Here is a 16,347-nt window from a genome sequence, read left to right on the forward strand (position 1 = left end):
TGTCCAAAATTAGAGTTTTAAAATATGTTTTAAAATGTCAGAGGTTTAGGGGAAATTTTCCCAGTTGTTAAGAATAGAGTTTTAGAAATCTGAAACACCTGCCTTTCCTGTTCAGTATGGTTTACTAGGACTGTGTAAGGTTAAAACACTTGTTTTATCAAACGTTCATGCTTAGACAATGTTGTTCAGGGTTAGAGGCAGACCTTCTTGAAACAGGCATTTAGTAGAGACAATTCACTGTAAGTGCAAGCTCAATCGCATCAATAATTGTTTGGGTGGTTTTTAGTTTTATTCGTTGTGGATGTTTCACTTTTAGTCAAGACAATGAAAGAAAATAAACGAAATGTGTTCAGAAAGTTTATTAAAAACAAAAGTGTCACACTTATCGTAAAACATTTCTGCCCAGAAGGCTAAAATTTTCTACAAAACAAAAAAGAGTTTTCATGATTTTTGTAATGTTTGTCCATACAGCCGATCGCTGGAAGACATAATTCCTTTGAAAGTCACGTCTTTAACAGGCGTATTTAACGTCATCCAATCAGCCTAGGAGCGCGAACGGCCAAAAGGGGTGTTTTGTGGGTGGGGAAACGCAGGATCTCTTTATTCATTTTGCGGTCACAATTAATGGAGTAAACGTTAATTTTATGATGTTTTTGAAATGGTTACGCATTTTTTTGTTATTTTGAAATACTTCAAGGGAACAAAATGTTTTTTATTTCTGTAACCCTTTAAGGCAAAGACTAGACGCCGTACAAGTGCTATTGCCGCCCTGAACTTAATGAAAATTAAATACAACTGCGTGGCAGTTGAGCTAAACGCCGAAGTCACGGACCACTTACCCAGGGATGTGCAACCGCGAGCGGCCCCAGTACAAACAGATGTGCGACCACCCATCCATGCGTGTTACGGATTGTTATTACCCCCGCAGGCGCTGTCGACTTTCTCGAAAAACTCGCGACCACATGACACGCGTTGCAGCATGTACCATGTACAGTTGTGCTGAGACGACGCGCCGACGCGGTGCTTAAATCTATTCGTTTCGACGAATAAATCTTCTTTATTTATCAATTTCAAGCAGAAACGAAGTATTAATGAGTCAAAATTCCCTAATGTTGTGGTACACACTTTCTTAGAATGTATAGGATGAAATATATTGAGCAACATATTTTTAGAAAGGCTGTACCCTGATGTAAAATATTACAACAAAGAAAACAATGTTGTAGATAGGAATATAGGTTTTATTATAAGAGATAATCCTGTTTAATTTCTGCTTTGATATTGTGCCGGCCGTAACACGCATTGAACTAGCTCTCAGCTTAAGATGCATATCCTGGGTAAATGGCCCGTGGTTAAATACAGCAGTGTCCTGCCACTGCCATTGAAGGGTTTGCCGCACTGAATTCAATTCGGCCGAGCTTAATTGCGCTAAACACCGTGCCATTGCTGTGTCGACCCTTAAAAACTTGAATGGGAGAGACGCTAGTGGCCACCGGCACACCAGTCTTCTTTCACAGTACTGCGTGTGTTCAGAACTATGCACGCATGCGCAGAACAACACGTGCACGCAGGTCATTTCGCCTGTAATAAATAGCCTTACGTTTGGGGGATCTCAAGAAGTCAGATTGCACTTCAAAACTCTGTTAAATTGTTCCTATTAGCACCAGATTCCCTTGCCTTGGTTGAAATTGTCACTTAAATAAAATACTTTCATTTGCTATGGATGCTTACTTTCCAATGTCTTTAATTTTGAATAAATTCCAAAAATCTATTCGAAACCAGTAAAAACAAATGTAATGTAATAAATCCAATAAATATCTCACAGTATGATACATACTAACAAATATTACAATTTACATAAAACAAAGAGAACATTACACATGTATTGTGTCTACTAATAAACACACTCCATGGTACATACAATACGTAAGATAAAATTTAACCGACAGACATTGGAGAGTGTTCAACTCAGTGAATCCACGATGATTCTGCCTTTACTTAAATCTAACAAACCACTCAAAAATCTATCTGTCTAAGAGTTAAATTCTTTCAAAGCAAATTTTCCCTTCTTTTGCCAGATGGTGTTTCTAGTCTAAAATCAACACATGGTCACATCAACTGCACGTTTGACAAAGTATGATACTACACATTATGTTTGTATGGATTCTAATAATCGTCAGTTTGAATGTGAGTAAAACCAGAATGCCATGAAGAAGCTGCATATTCTGTCACAGGTCTCATGTAAACCAGTGCCGTAGCTAGGATTTTACTAGTGGAGGCACAAAAGGGCACGCATCTGGGGGTGGGCACCAGTTTTCAGTGGTGTGGCTTTTGGGGACAACGTTTTGTTAACCTTGTTCAATATCCATTCATCCGGTTTTTTCGGGGGGGGGGGAGGCACCGGGAATGTGCGTGTGTGTGGGGGAGGGGTACGTGCCCCAAAGCTCCCCCGTGGATACGCCACTACGTGTAACCCTTATAGAGAGCAACAAGTTAAGTATGAGTCACACTGTTCCTTGTTCAATTTCCCCGCATCCAGGATTTCCTGTTGACCTTATTAGTCATGCCGACAAGATAACCAACCCACTTAAGATAGGGTACTTCCTACTTAACACGCTGTGTTAAACATTACATACACAGTGTGGACTTCAGCACAAAAGAAGTTCTCATAATGTAGAGAAAGCAGACACTGGAGGTATCAGTGGAAGAGTAATATTTAATGTACAGAAGTATAATCAGGAAGATGCCTTCTGCCAAGCTAATTGCGCATTGTTTGGGATTTAAATTAGTCAAGCGAAATCCCAATGCCAAGTCAGTAAGTTCCTCTTCGATCTTACTAGTACCATCGAAATGCCTATTTTTACTCAGTGTCAGATACTCTTCAACAGCTGCTCCGAGCATGACGTGCTGCATTATAAAGCCAGGCTTGAAAGTCACCGGGCCAAGTTTCGCACCCTGGGAATATCCCCAGTTAATTTTAGCTACTAACAAGTTTGTGATACCTATCTCACAATTCACAATACCAAATGCCTTTGTGAAGTCCGTAAATAAAGGGTACCCATGTTCCTAGGGTCATTGAAACTTATTAATGGTAAGCATAACCAAGACAATGGGTAGTTCAAATACCTTTTTGATTACCACATTGTCGTTGGTTCTGTCCAGTGCTATTCATATAGGCCTTAAAACCTTCAGCTATCTCAGTCGATACTGGGTGAAAGAGATGGATGGAGTTTATGCAGTATTGGCAGCCTTTCGTGCTACAAGGGATCGGAACAACGTGTAATTGTTTTCACCAGGTTGGAACAATGTGCTGAAAAAAACTGTTCGGGGTATTTGGTTTAAGATCAAAGTTAGCATGGCTGCATATAAACGACAAAATAGCTACGGGGTACACATGTAAGCATTTAAAACGATGGGATCCATTCACTAAAAATTTCAGATAAACAGCAGTAAAAATAGGTTTAATAGTAAAATGTAACTTCATTGATATGACTGTATATATGATTCCTTTCATGTATGACTGTAAACAGATAGAAGTAGGCCTCCTCCAAATGGAAATGTAGGAGATACAGCCTGGATTAATTGCAAGCTGAAATGAATTTTAAATGTACACATTGCGGACCTTTCAAAGTTCACGGACACCAAGGACCAAAATTCACTAAAGTCGTTGGGACAATTTTCGTTACATTTTCCCAAAGACGTCAAATCTTTGGAAATCAGACTGTTCCTGAAGTGCAACGTTCATACACAATTCCCATTGCAATTGGCTTGCGTCATATGTTTGAATACTCAACTGCACAGTGACAATAAGTCTGTCTACTTTACATGAAGCCTCTGCATGTTGGAGATTCAATATCACTTCAGGTCATGTTTTACTCTTGGGGGATGCATGATTTAATCTCAGTCTCACACTATGATGTCAAATGAGCACCACTCTTTTCCTGGCAAACTGTACTCAGCATAATATGATGAAATGATCTTTTCTCTTCATGCAAACACCGCAAAATGTGTATCTACGTTTTAGGCCACAGGCATGGTCAAGAATCCATTTTTCTGGCTAATGGCGTAAAACAGCCCTATCTTCATTCTCCCTGAGGTAATGGCCGAGGTTCAAATATAGATTTCAGGAGTACGTGTTAGTTCAGAAGAGGAGGTTTCGTTCTGAATATCCATTAGGTTTTTCCCTCTTCTTTCTGGTTTTTCTACGGTTTTGTTGTCGGTTGATAAAAGCTTGCTGCTTTCGTTTTGTGCTGTAATTCCACCTCGTGTTTTATTTTTGTTACTTTAAGTTTGATTTGGGAAATAATGAATATGGTGTTTAATACACTGACGGTATTTCACATTTTTACATTTGCATGTTTTGCAACACATATAAAAGAAGACAAAATCCAGGTAGAATGACCCAGTATTCTGTAATCCCACGTCTTTAAATCCACCTCCCCAACAAAAAAAAAAGTATTTTAAGCATAACAGATTATTTCTCTGAAAATTAAGATCGTTCCGTGGGAGAGTATTTCAATAATGAAAATACAATCAATACGAAATTCACATTTTCTCCCTAGAAAACACAAAATATGTCCCTTAGAAGACGTGGCAAATAACCTTTAGCAAAATTGGCACAGTTTCAATTCCAAATTAGCAGATAAATTTTCAGGCTTTAGGCGTAGAGAAAAACCCGCCGCTACTAGGTGGCTACTTGACCCAAAATTCTTCAATTATATGGAGTTTTGCTATGAGAACCAAACTATAAATTAATGGCGACATTTATGCACCAATCAATTCAAGTCAAAAAGTTTTGGACAAGTTATATTCTCCATTGCAGCTGCTTTCTCAACAGCAAATACCGGATGCAAATCCAGACCGTACCATCCCAAATTGTAATATCTGCGAACATTTTGATAATGTGCTTCAATCCGTCGGCTGCAGTCTTCGCGCCCACCATCATTAGGCGAGCACCACGTGTCAAGGTGGTTGAAAGAAACAAATCTTTCCGCCAGAAATTCAAAAAGCTGAAAGTTTGTGACATTTTCAAATTCTCTGCAGGCGGTAGGTGACGTCCCGATGTACCGCTTGACAATACAATATCCCTGCAACAACGGATTCGGAGACTTCAAGAAGTGCCTCCCTGCGTGCACTGTGACGCGTACGTCTGGAACGGTCTCATTGGGTTTGATTTCGAAACCGGGTTCAAGGTGCTGGGAGTTGTAGGCTTCCAGGTTGTTGTTGACGTCCAGGTGCCAGTCATAACAATCATGCTCAAAGAAGTAAGCGTAGTTCAACAAAATGTTGACGGGGCTAACCCTGGCCCCTTTCACCCTCAGTTTCCTGAAGGCATCCTCAAAGTTGGATACCTGAAAAATAGATTTTTTGTCTTAACTATTCTGCAATTCTCTTCCCAACGCAACAAATAACCCCATTCGAATCACAGATATGCCACCAAGATGAAACAAACACGGGTTTAAACTTTATGATCCACCTTTAGGAACAACTGAAAAATATGATCCGGAAGAAAAGTGTTAAAAACAAATAGAGCAAATTTTTTCTAAATCTCCATTAATTCAAATTTAAGAAAAGATTTTCAAAGTACAAATGACACCTAGGGCCTATTTCCTTTTCACGGAGGTTTCAGCTCCATCAATGTTGTATTGTAAGGCAAAGTGTTCGAAAATCCGAAACTACTTTGTGAATAGAGGAAGCTTCTTTTTGTGATTCGTAATTGTTAACAATTGCGTTTGGCATGATAGCTAAGCTGTTTAGGGTGTGGGAAAAATATAAAAAGGATTCCCAGAAATGTAAAGGTTTCAATCTTCTACTTACTTTCATGTGTTTAAGAATGTGTTCTCTGCAGTTTCGAATGGTATCTCTCCAGATATAAACAGGGAAATATGTCATGAAATCCGCCACCAGATTCTTTCCCATAGCAAGTTTGGTTGTTTTGTCCCAGCCATGTCTACGGGGAATGTTCCAGTTAGTAAATGTTACTACTCGTAATCGATGGTTGTTGAAGATGTTTTCATTGGTGACAGGTGTTGTAAACATTCCGTCCGTGTCAATCCATGCAATGATAGATGTGTTGATGGACAGATCCATGAAGAAACTGCTCCATAGTTGGCGGCTGTATCCCCGATCTCTCTCTATTTCCAAGATCGAGACATCGTTTGGGAGAGGCTCGTAAATGAAATCAAACTTGACGCCAAATGCAGGCTCTTGTTGACTCAGTCGAACTGCCAACTGATGATCGGCTGCCGATTCCTTGTCTAATATCACGCTGATGTGACCCAGCTTCGGTGACCAGAACAAAACGGCAGATCGTAAGAAGTCACAATACAGACGCTGGGTCAACTTAGGCACGGCCGCCATGCGTAGGGTGAGAGTCAGAGTCTGGCCTTTAGTGGAGAGAAGACAACTATTTCGGAAAGTAGCCAGATCCGTTGGCAAGGGAACTGTTGCATGACGACTTTGCCTGTTTGAATAACCGGAGAATATGGCTTCGTAAAGTAGGATTGAAATCGTTAAGATCACAAGGAATGCATAAACGAACAACAGAGATCTTGCCATGCTCAGAAGCAGGTAGACCTTGGGTACAGACTCCCAGTGGAACTTTTGCACAGACAGTTGATAACGGACCATTACAGCCTTAATTGATGGGACGAGGTTGAAAGCCATGAAGGAAAGCAAGTATGCCTTAGACTGGTACCCTTTCCCTAAATAGTCACCAGACGTCCTTTGGACATCAAATGTAAAGTGACCGTTGGCAGTTAATAAATTCCGGAGGATATTCCTTCCGGTTTAGGTCCTCTTATTCAAAAGGTGTATCCAAGTATGCACTAAATTAAACTACGTACGTTGTTGCTGTAAAGTGTGCGGGACCGTATTTTGAGAATAAATGGACGGACAGAATTAAGACTCTTTCGGGCTCGACTTCGGTTTGATTTATTCACACATGAGGATTTAGAGTGACCCTTGGTCTGGGAGGGTAAAATGGAATGCCAGATGCTGCTGATGTGGAATCCAACGTCCTGGGGGTACTGTGACGTGCTTGTATATCTCGATGGCTTCCCTGCGTCTTGGGTACCATCTGTTGACTGGAGCGAGGAGTTGAGCTGCTTGCCAGTTGATGACGTGATCCTTGACGTGTGAGTGCTTGACAATCGCTGATTTATCGTTGTCACCTCTGCGTTCTTGGTTGATATGTGTTCTTTGGGTCTGGTGGGCAAGTCCCCACCAGTCTCACCGATATACACCTTCCCACATTTGCAGGGGATTTTGTAGACACCAGCTTTTGTCTGATGGTCTTGCTTGTCCTTATGGGTCTGCAGGGTGGCTTGAAGTTTCTTGGCCACAGTGTGAAAAACTGGGATTTTAGTTTCGTGAAGGATGCGTTGGATCCCGTGGGATACGTTTCCTATATATGGTAGGGTCACTGTTGCCTTGTGCGAAGGTGGTTGACTTAAGTTATAGGAGACCCGACAGTCAGTAGTCTTGGGTTCTTGGTCTTGGCGGTAACCGCTGCGCTTGAGGGCTCTTGAGATGTTCATGAGTTCTTCTTGGATGTGTTCTTGGTCGCAGATCTCGTAGGCTCGCTGCACCAGGGCGCGGTTGACTGATGACTTGATGCTCGGGTAGTGGAACGATGCGTTGTGTAGGTACCGGTCTGCATGGGTCAGCTTGCAGTGCGGTAGACGGTATGCCCCAGGGAACTATCTGGGTGGTGCGAGACCTTGACATCCAGGAAAGGAATGGATTTCTTCTCCTCCTGTTCCATGGTAAACTTGATGTTGGGATGCAGGTCGATAAGACTTGAAGCTATGTAGGGATGCAGGTCGTTGAGGTGATCCAGGAACGCTTGCAGGTCTGGGGGGCCATGTGGCCAAATGACGGAGGCGTCATCCACATAGCGTATAGCCACGTGCTCGGGCAGTGATCTGCTGTGTTAAGCGTGGCGAACATGAACATGTCAGCCAGGACAGGGATCGAGGAGATCCCATGGAGGTCCCAGATGACTGTTGGAAGAATTTGTTCACCACCTGAAGCTGGCTGACGAGACGCAGGTTAGCAACAGGTCATGGGTTTGGTCCGGAGATAGGGCTGTGCGCTCACAGAGAGTGGGGTGTTGCTCTAGACGTTCTTTGGAAATGAGGAAGGCCTCGCCAGTTGGGACATTGATGAAGAGGGAAACGACATTAAAGCTGACCATGACATCATCAGGGCTGGGTTGAAGTTGCTTGATCATCTGAGCAAACAGATCAAAGTTGGAGCTTCAAGTCTTATCTCTGCATGAAGCATAACTAATTTTGCTAAGAAAGTAAGTATGATTGTGTGAATTTTGCCAGAATATTTCAAAGGCTGGCTTGCCAACGTTGAGTCACATTCATTAATTTAACTCACTCAAACGAAACCAAGTAAACATATAGCCCGAGAACAGAGACTTTTCACTTAATGCCATTTTTGATCTTACCCGCCAAATCTGTATTATATATTGTGAACTGTCGATAAGGACGACACCAGACTGTTTTCCACTTTCGTGCGTTTCCAATCCTTCCTTGCCATAATTTTCAGAATTTGGCAAGGTACAGTTCTGTTTGTTCAAATATGAATTTGAAATTATTTATCAGAATATACGAGTGCAAATGTGTCATACACTTTCATCTTGTTGCTTTAATTTTTCTCGTTAACCTTGCTTTTAAATTCAGTATGGCCGGCCCCATGAATAAGATCAATTTCTCTCATGCAATGGTTTCATGCAGGTCACAATGCAGAATTTTCCCAAAGGGTGCAGTTGGCTTTATGCAGTGCACAATTCGGTTCGTAAGTGACTTTGTCGCAAAGGCGTACGCGCCACGATTTTCAGGCTCCCATTGGACGACCGCAGAACTTGCGCGTTAAAAGTAAGTTTGTTTTCCTTGCAGTTTGGGCGGCGTTGCCCGGCCAGGGACAAGGAGTGCGTGTTTGGCAAGAGTCCGACTAGGTTGATTTTACAAAATAGACGGCGGAAGACGCCCCTGAAAACCAGAAAAATTCTGCGTTCCGTGATTTTTGTTGTCAGGAGTGAGAGAAGCCATAGACGGCACACGTTACAATTCTAAGAAACGGTGATTTCGTGCGCACAGTCTCATCATGAGACTTTACAATCAACAGAGCACTCAAAATCCCGCTTAGATTAGAAACAGCAAAATCGAATTGATGGGGTTTTCTGAAGAAAAAAATGAATCAAGCCAGTAAACCTGAAAGAAACATCATGAAAGTCGCACCCCTGTACCGTTTCAATGGCCAGCTCACACTTCTTGCCGCCGAGGCCATTTGTGCGGGGAGTAAAATTCAGTCACAGGCCTATATCTAATGATGTCAGGTCCAAAATTAAGAGATTTAAAGAGCATGATCCCAATTTTTACAATTTTCTGAATATCTGCTCATGTACATGTAAATGTAAAACTTTCCATCTCCCACATTACAGAGACAACTGTACTACCCATCAAAGAGACAGCTGCAAAATAGACTGCAATTTTGTCCATTTAAAGTAGGATTGTCGCAAAAAAAAGGTTCCGGAAGGGAAGTTTGATTTTGGTTTTCACAGAGAGAAACTTGAATTGTGACTTTTAAAAGTTGCTTGTGATATAACAGTTGACAAAATAGCGTGGGAAGAAACGAAGAGGAGTGAAGAGAGGAAATAGACTGAATAATAATTCAGGGACCCAAAAAGGAACCTGAACGCATTCCATCTACATGTACTTGATATTGTGACGCGACAGAGGGCGCTAGTCACTAGGCACGGTGCGAAGATGTAGATGGCGCTCTGCCCAGTAACAGAGGCAGATGTTAGGCGCGCATAGCTGTGTGTTAAGCAAGCGCGGCACATAGGCTCCGCCTTGTGCGTTGTGCGATAGGGCAGCGGAAGTCACTGCTTAGTCACGTGAGCACGTGCGCGGGCGTGGTCAGAGCAGCGCGAAAGCTATAAAAGGCGCGCGTATACGCTTAGTGTACATGGTCCTGATAAAGGGTCGAGAATCCTGTGCAAGGGTTAAAGTCACCTAGCCTAGTGTGACTGTGCCTAAGTCCGAGTGGTGCGTGTGCTGTTGAGGGGCTCGGTAGGTTGAGGGGCTGATTGGTGGTGCGGTATAGTTCCTGATAGGAGCTTGCGGTCGATGCAAGGGCGCATTGCTGTCTCGTGACGTGAGTTGCGTGTAGCACAGCCCTGACAATAAGCCCGTAGACTTGCTAAAGTCCCTGATTCGGCACTGGATGCCCGCAATTAATCGTGGTGTTCGCTGCTCTGGGCGAAGTCCGGTCACGTATAATCGATCACGCAGTTTCCCTGTCAATAGCGCCCTCTACTGGTGTATTGGTTGAGTGTGTTGATGAATAAACCAGCCGCTTGTGAATTGTTGTATATAAGTCAGGAGTCCAGGCGAAGTTTATTTCGAGTCAGGTCTGTCCGGGTTACGTCATTAAGTTTCGACCAATCAGATTAGCCATCATCTCGACGAAGACCAACTTTCTTGGGGGACGGTATACTTCGGTCCCAACGGACTCGTCCCTAGCCGCTCAGGGACTCTCCGGCGTGCCGTCCGACGCACCGCGCCTCGAGGAGGAGGGCGCCCTCGCCTTTGTCGGAGGGGCGCGGCGCCACAATATGAATCTTTTCATTAAGTTCTCACCAAGGAGTGAGATGATTGAGACAAAGCGGTAGTGAAATGAGCCGGTAATGTTAAATTTGAGCCCCACCATTGTGTGAAAATACAGCAACACAAAACTAGCCCAAGATGGGTGCGGACTCAGCAACAGAGCCTGAGCAGCTGTTGCAAAGTTACTGCAACACTCACTGATTTCAATATGGCAAGATTGCAATAACTGATCACCACAATCTGGCAAGGGAAAGAAAATGTCATCGATGGTGAAGGTCTGATTGGAAGGAGAAATCAGTACTTTTTATTTTGACAGAAAAAGAGATGCAACTGTTTCTCAAAACGAGGTTTGTAGCAAAGTCTGCCTAATCAAGGTCAGTAATAGAACACCACTGTGATTATTGAATAGCTTGGTGACATTACTTACAGCATGTTACCCCGAAGTCAGGACATGGAGTAAATACATGAATTACCAAGGCAATTTACGTTTCTACTTTCTAATAACTTTATACAGAGCAATATAATAGTGATGGAGGAAATGGCCTTAATGTCAATGTTGGTAGGCAGGCAGGTGCTCTCTAACACCATGAAATGTGTACCAAAGTAGACCACTACAAAGGCAGATATGCATGTTACACGGCAATGAATTACCAATACTCTTTACCCTCTCTGATGGTCATTCTACAGGTCAGCAGTCATTCAGTGGACAATTAGGAACAAAATCATTGAAGGAACAGTTTGAACCATGCACTAGGAAGTGGGAGGCTGAGAGCACCTATTTTAGGTAAGGTAGAGGGAGTTCAGTTCAGCCAAAATGCAACATACTTTCTGACGCAGATTTCACCAATTTAGCCATCTAAGGTCAAAAATACTGACACGCATAATTTGTGCAGTTTATCGAGTCATCACAAATCCACTCGTGTAAATATCAACTTTTCCCTGGAGAAATAACTCGCTGGTAAATCACATCATTCAAATCATAGATGGTTTCACTTAACTCAAATATGACGAAGTCAAACAATACACATGGTGTTTGTAGGGGTATGAGTAACATCTTTGAGGATATTTCAGACAATGATTTGAGTCATTTTAATACATGCCCTTGTCGTCAAACTACATGTGACTAGATTCTAGTAAATGAGTCTGAAGCCATGTTTCACTCAGATCGTCTCGGTTTGCCATAGGAAAGCACACTGAGATGTTTGTTTCCACATATGGCCCAATTTGGAATCCCAATAAATATGGACATTCAATGAGTGCAAAATGTTGAGGCTTCCCGTTGATGTGTATCATGCAAGGTGCCGTTAATGTCTATTAACTCAAATGGGGCTAGACGGCTTGTGGCTGGGTCACATGCATTTATTTAATCGAACTAGATCATACTGATGTGCCAATGAAGCCAATAGTCCTCAATACACTTGAGACACCAAAAACTACTACACTGTACGTAAATGTAACCTGGCTCCGGGAGACGAAAAAAAACTCTGTGGATTTAAAATGACTTATCGTCGCAAGACTAAGTATCACATTAAGACTGTACCCCTGTGAGGGGGGTGGGGGTAAACTGGGAGTGGGGTCAGATTGTAGCTCCGCTAACAGGAGGATGGAAGTATCACTTGGCCTTCTCTTTTCTTCTGGAGGATTTCTTCTCTTTAGCAGGTGCAGCTTCCTTTGTCTCTGTTTCAGTGTCCTCATGTGGTTTCCGCCACTCTATTGGGCTCCTCCGGTAGATTGGCCACGGGGGAAGCGTCAACTGAACAAAAACGGGGGGGAGGGGGAGACATTTTGAAAAGACTGGGATTATTCTTGGTCTCAAAGACTTTATGGAAGATGGTCCAAGGGTGATCTGAGTATACACGTAGGTATCGGGGGATTTCACCAGAACCATGTTGCATGTCCCAATTGTGTTAAAAAGGCATTTTTTTCCATCCTATGTTTTCGAAGCAGATGTCAAAATGAAATTGTCTCAGTATGCAAAGAATGGAGGAGCCGGTTTTGCCCTAGGAGTCCAGAAGTAATGCCTGGAAGTCAGGGTCAAAGAGTGCCCTAAATTGGTGAGTGTATGAGCAAGCATGCCTCCTGACTTTTGTCAATGAAGCCATTAACACCAGGACGATTGAACTTTTAAATGTTTGACAAAAGAAGCTCCAAATCCATCTACAGATTTCCTGAAACGTTTAAACGAAACTGCTCCTTTTTGGTGTGATTGATGCAATCTGGAGTTCATTTTTATTGTTACTGATGTCTGATACATACATGTACTTGCTTTCCATTTTGGCATCAACGTCAAGTGTAATTTCTGAGACAAACAGTTGATTTTAAAACAATAAACACTGCTCGCTTTACATGCCCTGACATCAATCTACATTTTTGCATTGGTTGGACTATGTGCATTGTTGACCTAAACAGGCCTACATAACTATGCATATATAAATCAATGAGGTAGCTGCGCCAGCCTCTGTAAAGTGGTTAATTGTTTTAACTGTATAGGACAGTTTTCAAAACGTTTTTCAAATTAAACTCCTACCCTTAAAAGGCCATAACTACTGTAAAAGGTGTGAATCATTCATATCTACGATTTACCAGTTTACTTATTTCTATAACAATTCTTGATTAAAAAAATCTTGTTCTGTTATTCAACTTGCTTTCATTGTTTTATTATGATTAAACAAGGATTACATCAGGTCCCTTAAAAGCAACACTTGTTTGAAATCACAGACTGTGAATACCGTAGAAACATGGTGGTCTAATGTTGTCCCATGTGGCTCCAAAACTAAATGTGGCATTAATGTGTGTCACCAGGAAAAAAAAAAATCACATTTTCTTCTTGTCATACTTACTATGCATGACAGGACAAACCCTGCTCCTAGAATGTAGATCGTCTGGACAAACTGCTCACAGACATAGCCCCAGATAAAACCTACAACCTGCGAGCACACCGGGAAAAGTTCAAAATGCAGTTGGGATTTGTCTGACATTGAAACACAGTTCATTTTTCACTCTCAAGTCACACAAAGGGACTCTGTCCAAGCACCTGGAGATCTCTTTAATCTCAGATTCTGGAACAGGAAGACAAATCCTGTGAGTTTACAGAAACATTTTACAGTTTTTTGTAAATGGACACACCTAATGCCCTGTGCACAAACCATGAGACTGGACTGAAAAGAATTCTATGTGGGTTTTTTTGGGGGAGGGGGGATTAAATGCTTCGATACTTTTCCATACTTTCGATATTTTGCAGTTGATTGTTCAAGACTGGTTACATGTAAGTGCCTTCACATGGCTGATTTAGGACAACTTATTGGTGCCTGTCAGCCTTTGCATGGAATTCTTCCCAAATGTTTCCTTTAGTTAAACTTTTCAACCAACAATCCACTGTTAAATGATGAGCACACACGCCATCCTTTTTAAACATGCACACACACAACCAACTGCATGTACATGTACTCATGAGTATCTCATAAAACTGTAAATACAAACATGGCTATGTTCAAAGTTGCTTTCATTTCCCCAAAACCACATGCATGTACATGTCAGCATAAATTCTCATTAGCACCAACCTCCAACAAATTGGTACCACATTCCTTTCTTTTTGTCACAAGTTTTACTCAGAATAAAAATCCAGCAAATGTTACAGCCGAATTGAAAGTATTGGAGGTTTTTGTGATAATAATTGAAAGTCAGAACAATACATGAACATGGTATTCTGGCAGCAAGCAAGCTGCAGTGTACGATGTACGAGTGACCTTTAAATATTCCTGGGCCAATACTTCTACATGACAGAAAATGAGGGTTGTATATAGTTCAAATTTACGCCTAAAAAGTATAGTGGAGGCAAAATTGAATACTTCAGAAAAGAAAAGGCCTGAATGAACTTTTCAAAAAGTTCTGATGAGAAATTGGAAAAATTATTTTATGTGGCCTAAATTTTTTTGTATTGTCATAAAAAATAGTAAAAAAAAAACCAAACACGAACACTTACAGCAAACAGAATGATGATGCCTTGGAAGAGCTGTTCGGCAAGCTTCTGACCTTTGTAATCCTGGCGTTAAAATTGACAACATTGCAAAATAGTTACGATCAATGTGAAGAACTGTACTAACAAAAACACTTGATTTTAGTAAGTTTTAAAACTTCTGTTATTTTTATCAGTTTCCTTTGCGTTTCGCTGTCGCAGTGGTGAAATCACAAGCCCGAAGCTCAATGCATTGAAGCAAAGCTGCACTGGTTCCCAGCGTGTTGCACCCCTGCAAAAGAATGCATGATGAAAATTCTGCCAATCAGTCTACTATACAGGTATGTCCAAGCTACACACACACACACAAACCTACAGCCGCAGGTCAAAAAAACATTGATGTTGCAAGAGGATTTCTACAAGTTAATTCACAAAATACGGTCTATTGTCTATGTATGTATTTTCTGTGTTCACGAGTTTAATTTGAGGTTGTTTTGCTGATACTTGAAGTGAGCGTGTTTACACAGAATTTCCTGCTGTGGCACGAGGTTTATCACCCGCCTGTCTGGATGCATCGCGCACACTTACCGCGCAATCTACGGACATTGTTGGCCAGTTAGCTGTCGTGATTACCTGACTAGCATAGCATGAATTGTCAATCATTCTTGTGGATTGTCGACTGTAGAAATTTTTGTATAGTGTTTTGTAACATATTTTTATCACTTTTTAGATAATTTTTGGAAGTTTTCGTCTGCATTCATGCTATTACGTCAAATATAATTATTACAAAAAAATGCCCCCCCATTTCAACCTGCTGACCCTATTTTTGAGAGGCATGTACATTGCAATCGGAAGCAGAAGTATTTGAGGGGGGGGGCTTAGTATATCTGACTGTAATGAGCTAGGCATGTACTTGGCCTTGGTACTAGGCTGGAGTTTTATTTAATCTAACTAAGAAAGCCTGCCCTGGCAGGCACATAGGGCCTATATCATTTTATCAATCATGCCAGCTGGACATACCATATTATATATACATGATAACATGATATGATAACACCATGCTGCCCATATCACCACTGTTGTACTGATTTGACATGGAAAAGCCGTCGAGAAGATAAGGGGTCAAGTGACGTAATGTTCAACGACCTTACTTTAAAGATGGTGACTGTGAAAGCGAGCCCGTTAGATTGAATGGATAAAGGCAAAAAGACTGGAAAATACCTGAATAACATCATGAACGTGCGTGAAATCAATCAATAAATGGTTTTTAGAAAGCGGAAAGGTCAAGGATCATGTCTGTGTGCAAAAGAAATTGCGCCCACGATGATAAGTGGGTGCTCCTAAAATGTTCAGTACGCCGACACGATATTGCGTATACGGCTGTGTGGCTAAGGATGGATCGGGAGTGAGAGTCCGTGCCAGTGGGGCTAACATCAGGTTAGCGCGATTCAGCGTTGAGTCTGTTCTAAAACCATGAAAACTGGAATCTTACCATGTGAGTTGGAATTGATTTAATGTAGTCCATTGCTCCCGAACTGTCTTTCACTTCAACTACAGTGATGACAACTCTGATCAAATTCTAGAAAATGTTGCGTTCTCTCAAAACGGGGACCAACTTGTACATGTATTCTGTGGTGTGATGTGTACTTTTGAGAGCGCCACCAAGTGTTGTGGTGTGTTTAGGGAATTTATTTGTTGAACAAATTATTAAATTTTAATTCCTGTTCCTTATTTTTCATGAGTTATGTTAACTAGCAATTTTCAAAATATATA

At 41.7% G+C, this 16,347-nt stretch overlaps 3 protein-coding genes across 3 annotated transcripts; all 3 read right to left on the reverse strand.

The window, feature by feature from the left end:
* Window positions 1-576: 576 nt before the first annotated feature.
* Window positions 577-7,545, reverse strand: LOC110982666 (uncharacterized). The gene is made up of 2 exons (XM_022241252.2): window positions 5,815-7,545; window positions 577-5,348 (listed from the first exon to the last, which is right to left on the reverse strand). Exons 1-2 carry the CDS (start codon window positions 6,661-6,663, stop codon window positions 4,773-4,775), a joined length of 1,425 nt encoding a protein of 474 aa, XP_022096944.2. The 5' UTR covers window positions 6,664-7,545; the 3' UTR covers window positions 577-4,772.
* A 115-nt stretch (window positions 7,546-7,660) lies between these two features.
* On the reverse strand, window positions 7,661-8,230 carry LOC147796470 (uncharacterized). Its single transcript, XM_087147592.1, has 2 exons — window positions 8,025-8,230; window positions 7,661-7,925 (listed from the first exon to the last, which is right to left on the reverse strand). Exons 1-2 carry the CDS (start codon window positions 8,228-8,230, stop codon window positions 7,661-7,663), a joined length of 471 nt encoding a protein of 156 aa, XP_087003718.1.
* Window positions 8,231-10,900: 2,670 nt separating this feature from the next.
* On the reverse strand, window positions 10,901-16,233 carry LOC110982693 (signal peptidase complex subunit 1-like). Its single transcript, XM_022241305.2, has 4 exons — window positions 16,067-16,233; window positions 14,602-14,661; window positions 13,460-13,546; window positions 10,901-12,372 (listed from the first exon to the last, which is right to left on the reverse strand). The coding sequence occupies exons 1-4, from the start codon at window positions 16,097-16,099 to the stop codon at window positions 12,232-12,234; spliced, it is 321 nt and encodes a 106-aa protein (XP_022096997.1). The 5' UTR covers window positions 16,100-16,233; the 3' UTR covers window positions 10,901-12,231.
* Window positions 16,234-16,347: the final 114 nt, after the last annotated feature.

The sequence above is a fragment of the Acanthaster planci genome, linkage group LG16 (assembly GCF_054643075.1).
Source record: "Acanthaster planci isolate LZ-2023a linkage group LG16, COTS_SCS, whole genome shotgun sequence".
In the NCBI taxonomy this organism is placed as follows: Eukaryota; Metazoa; Echinodermata; class Asteroidea; order Valvatida; family Acanthasteridae; genus Acanthaster; species Acanthaster planci.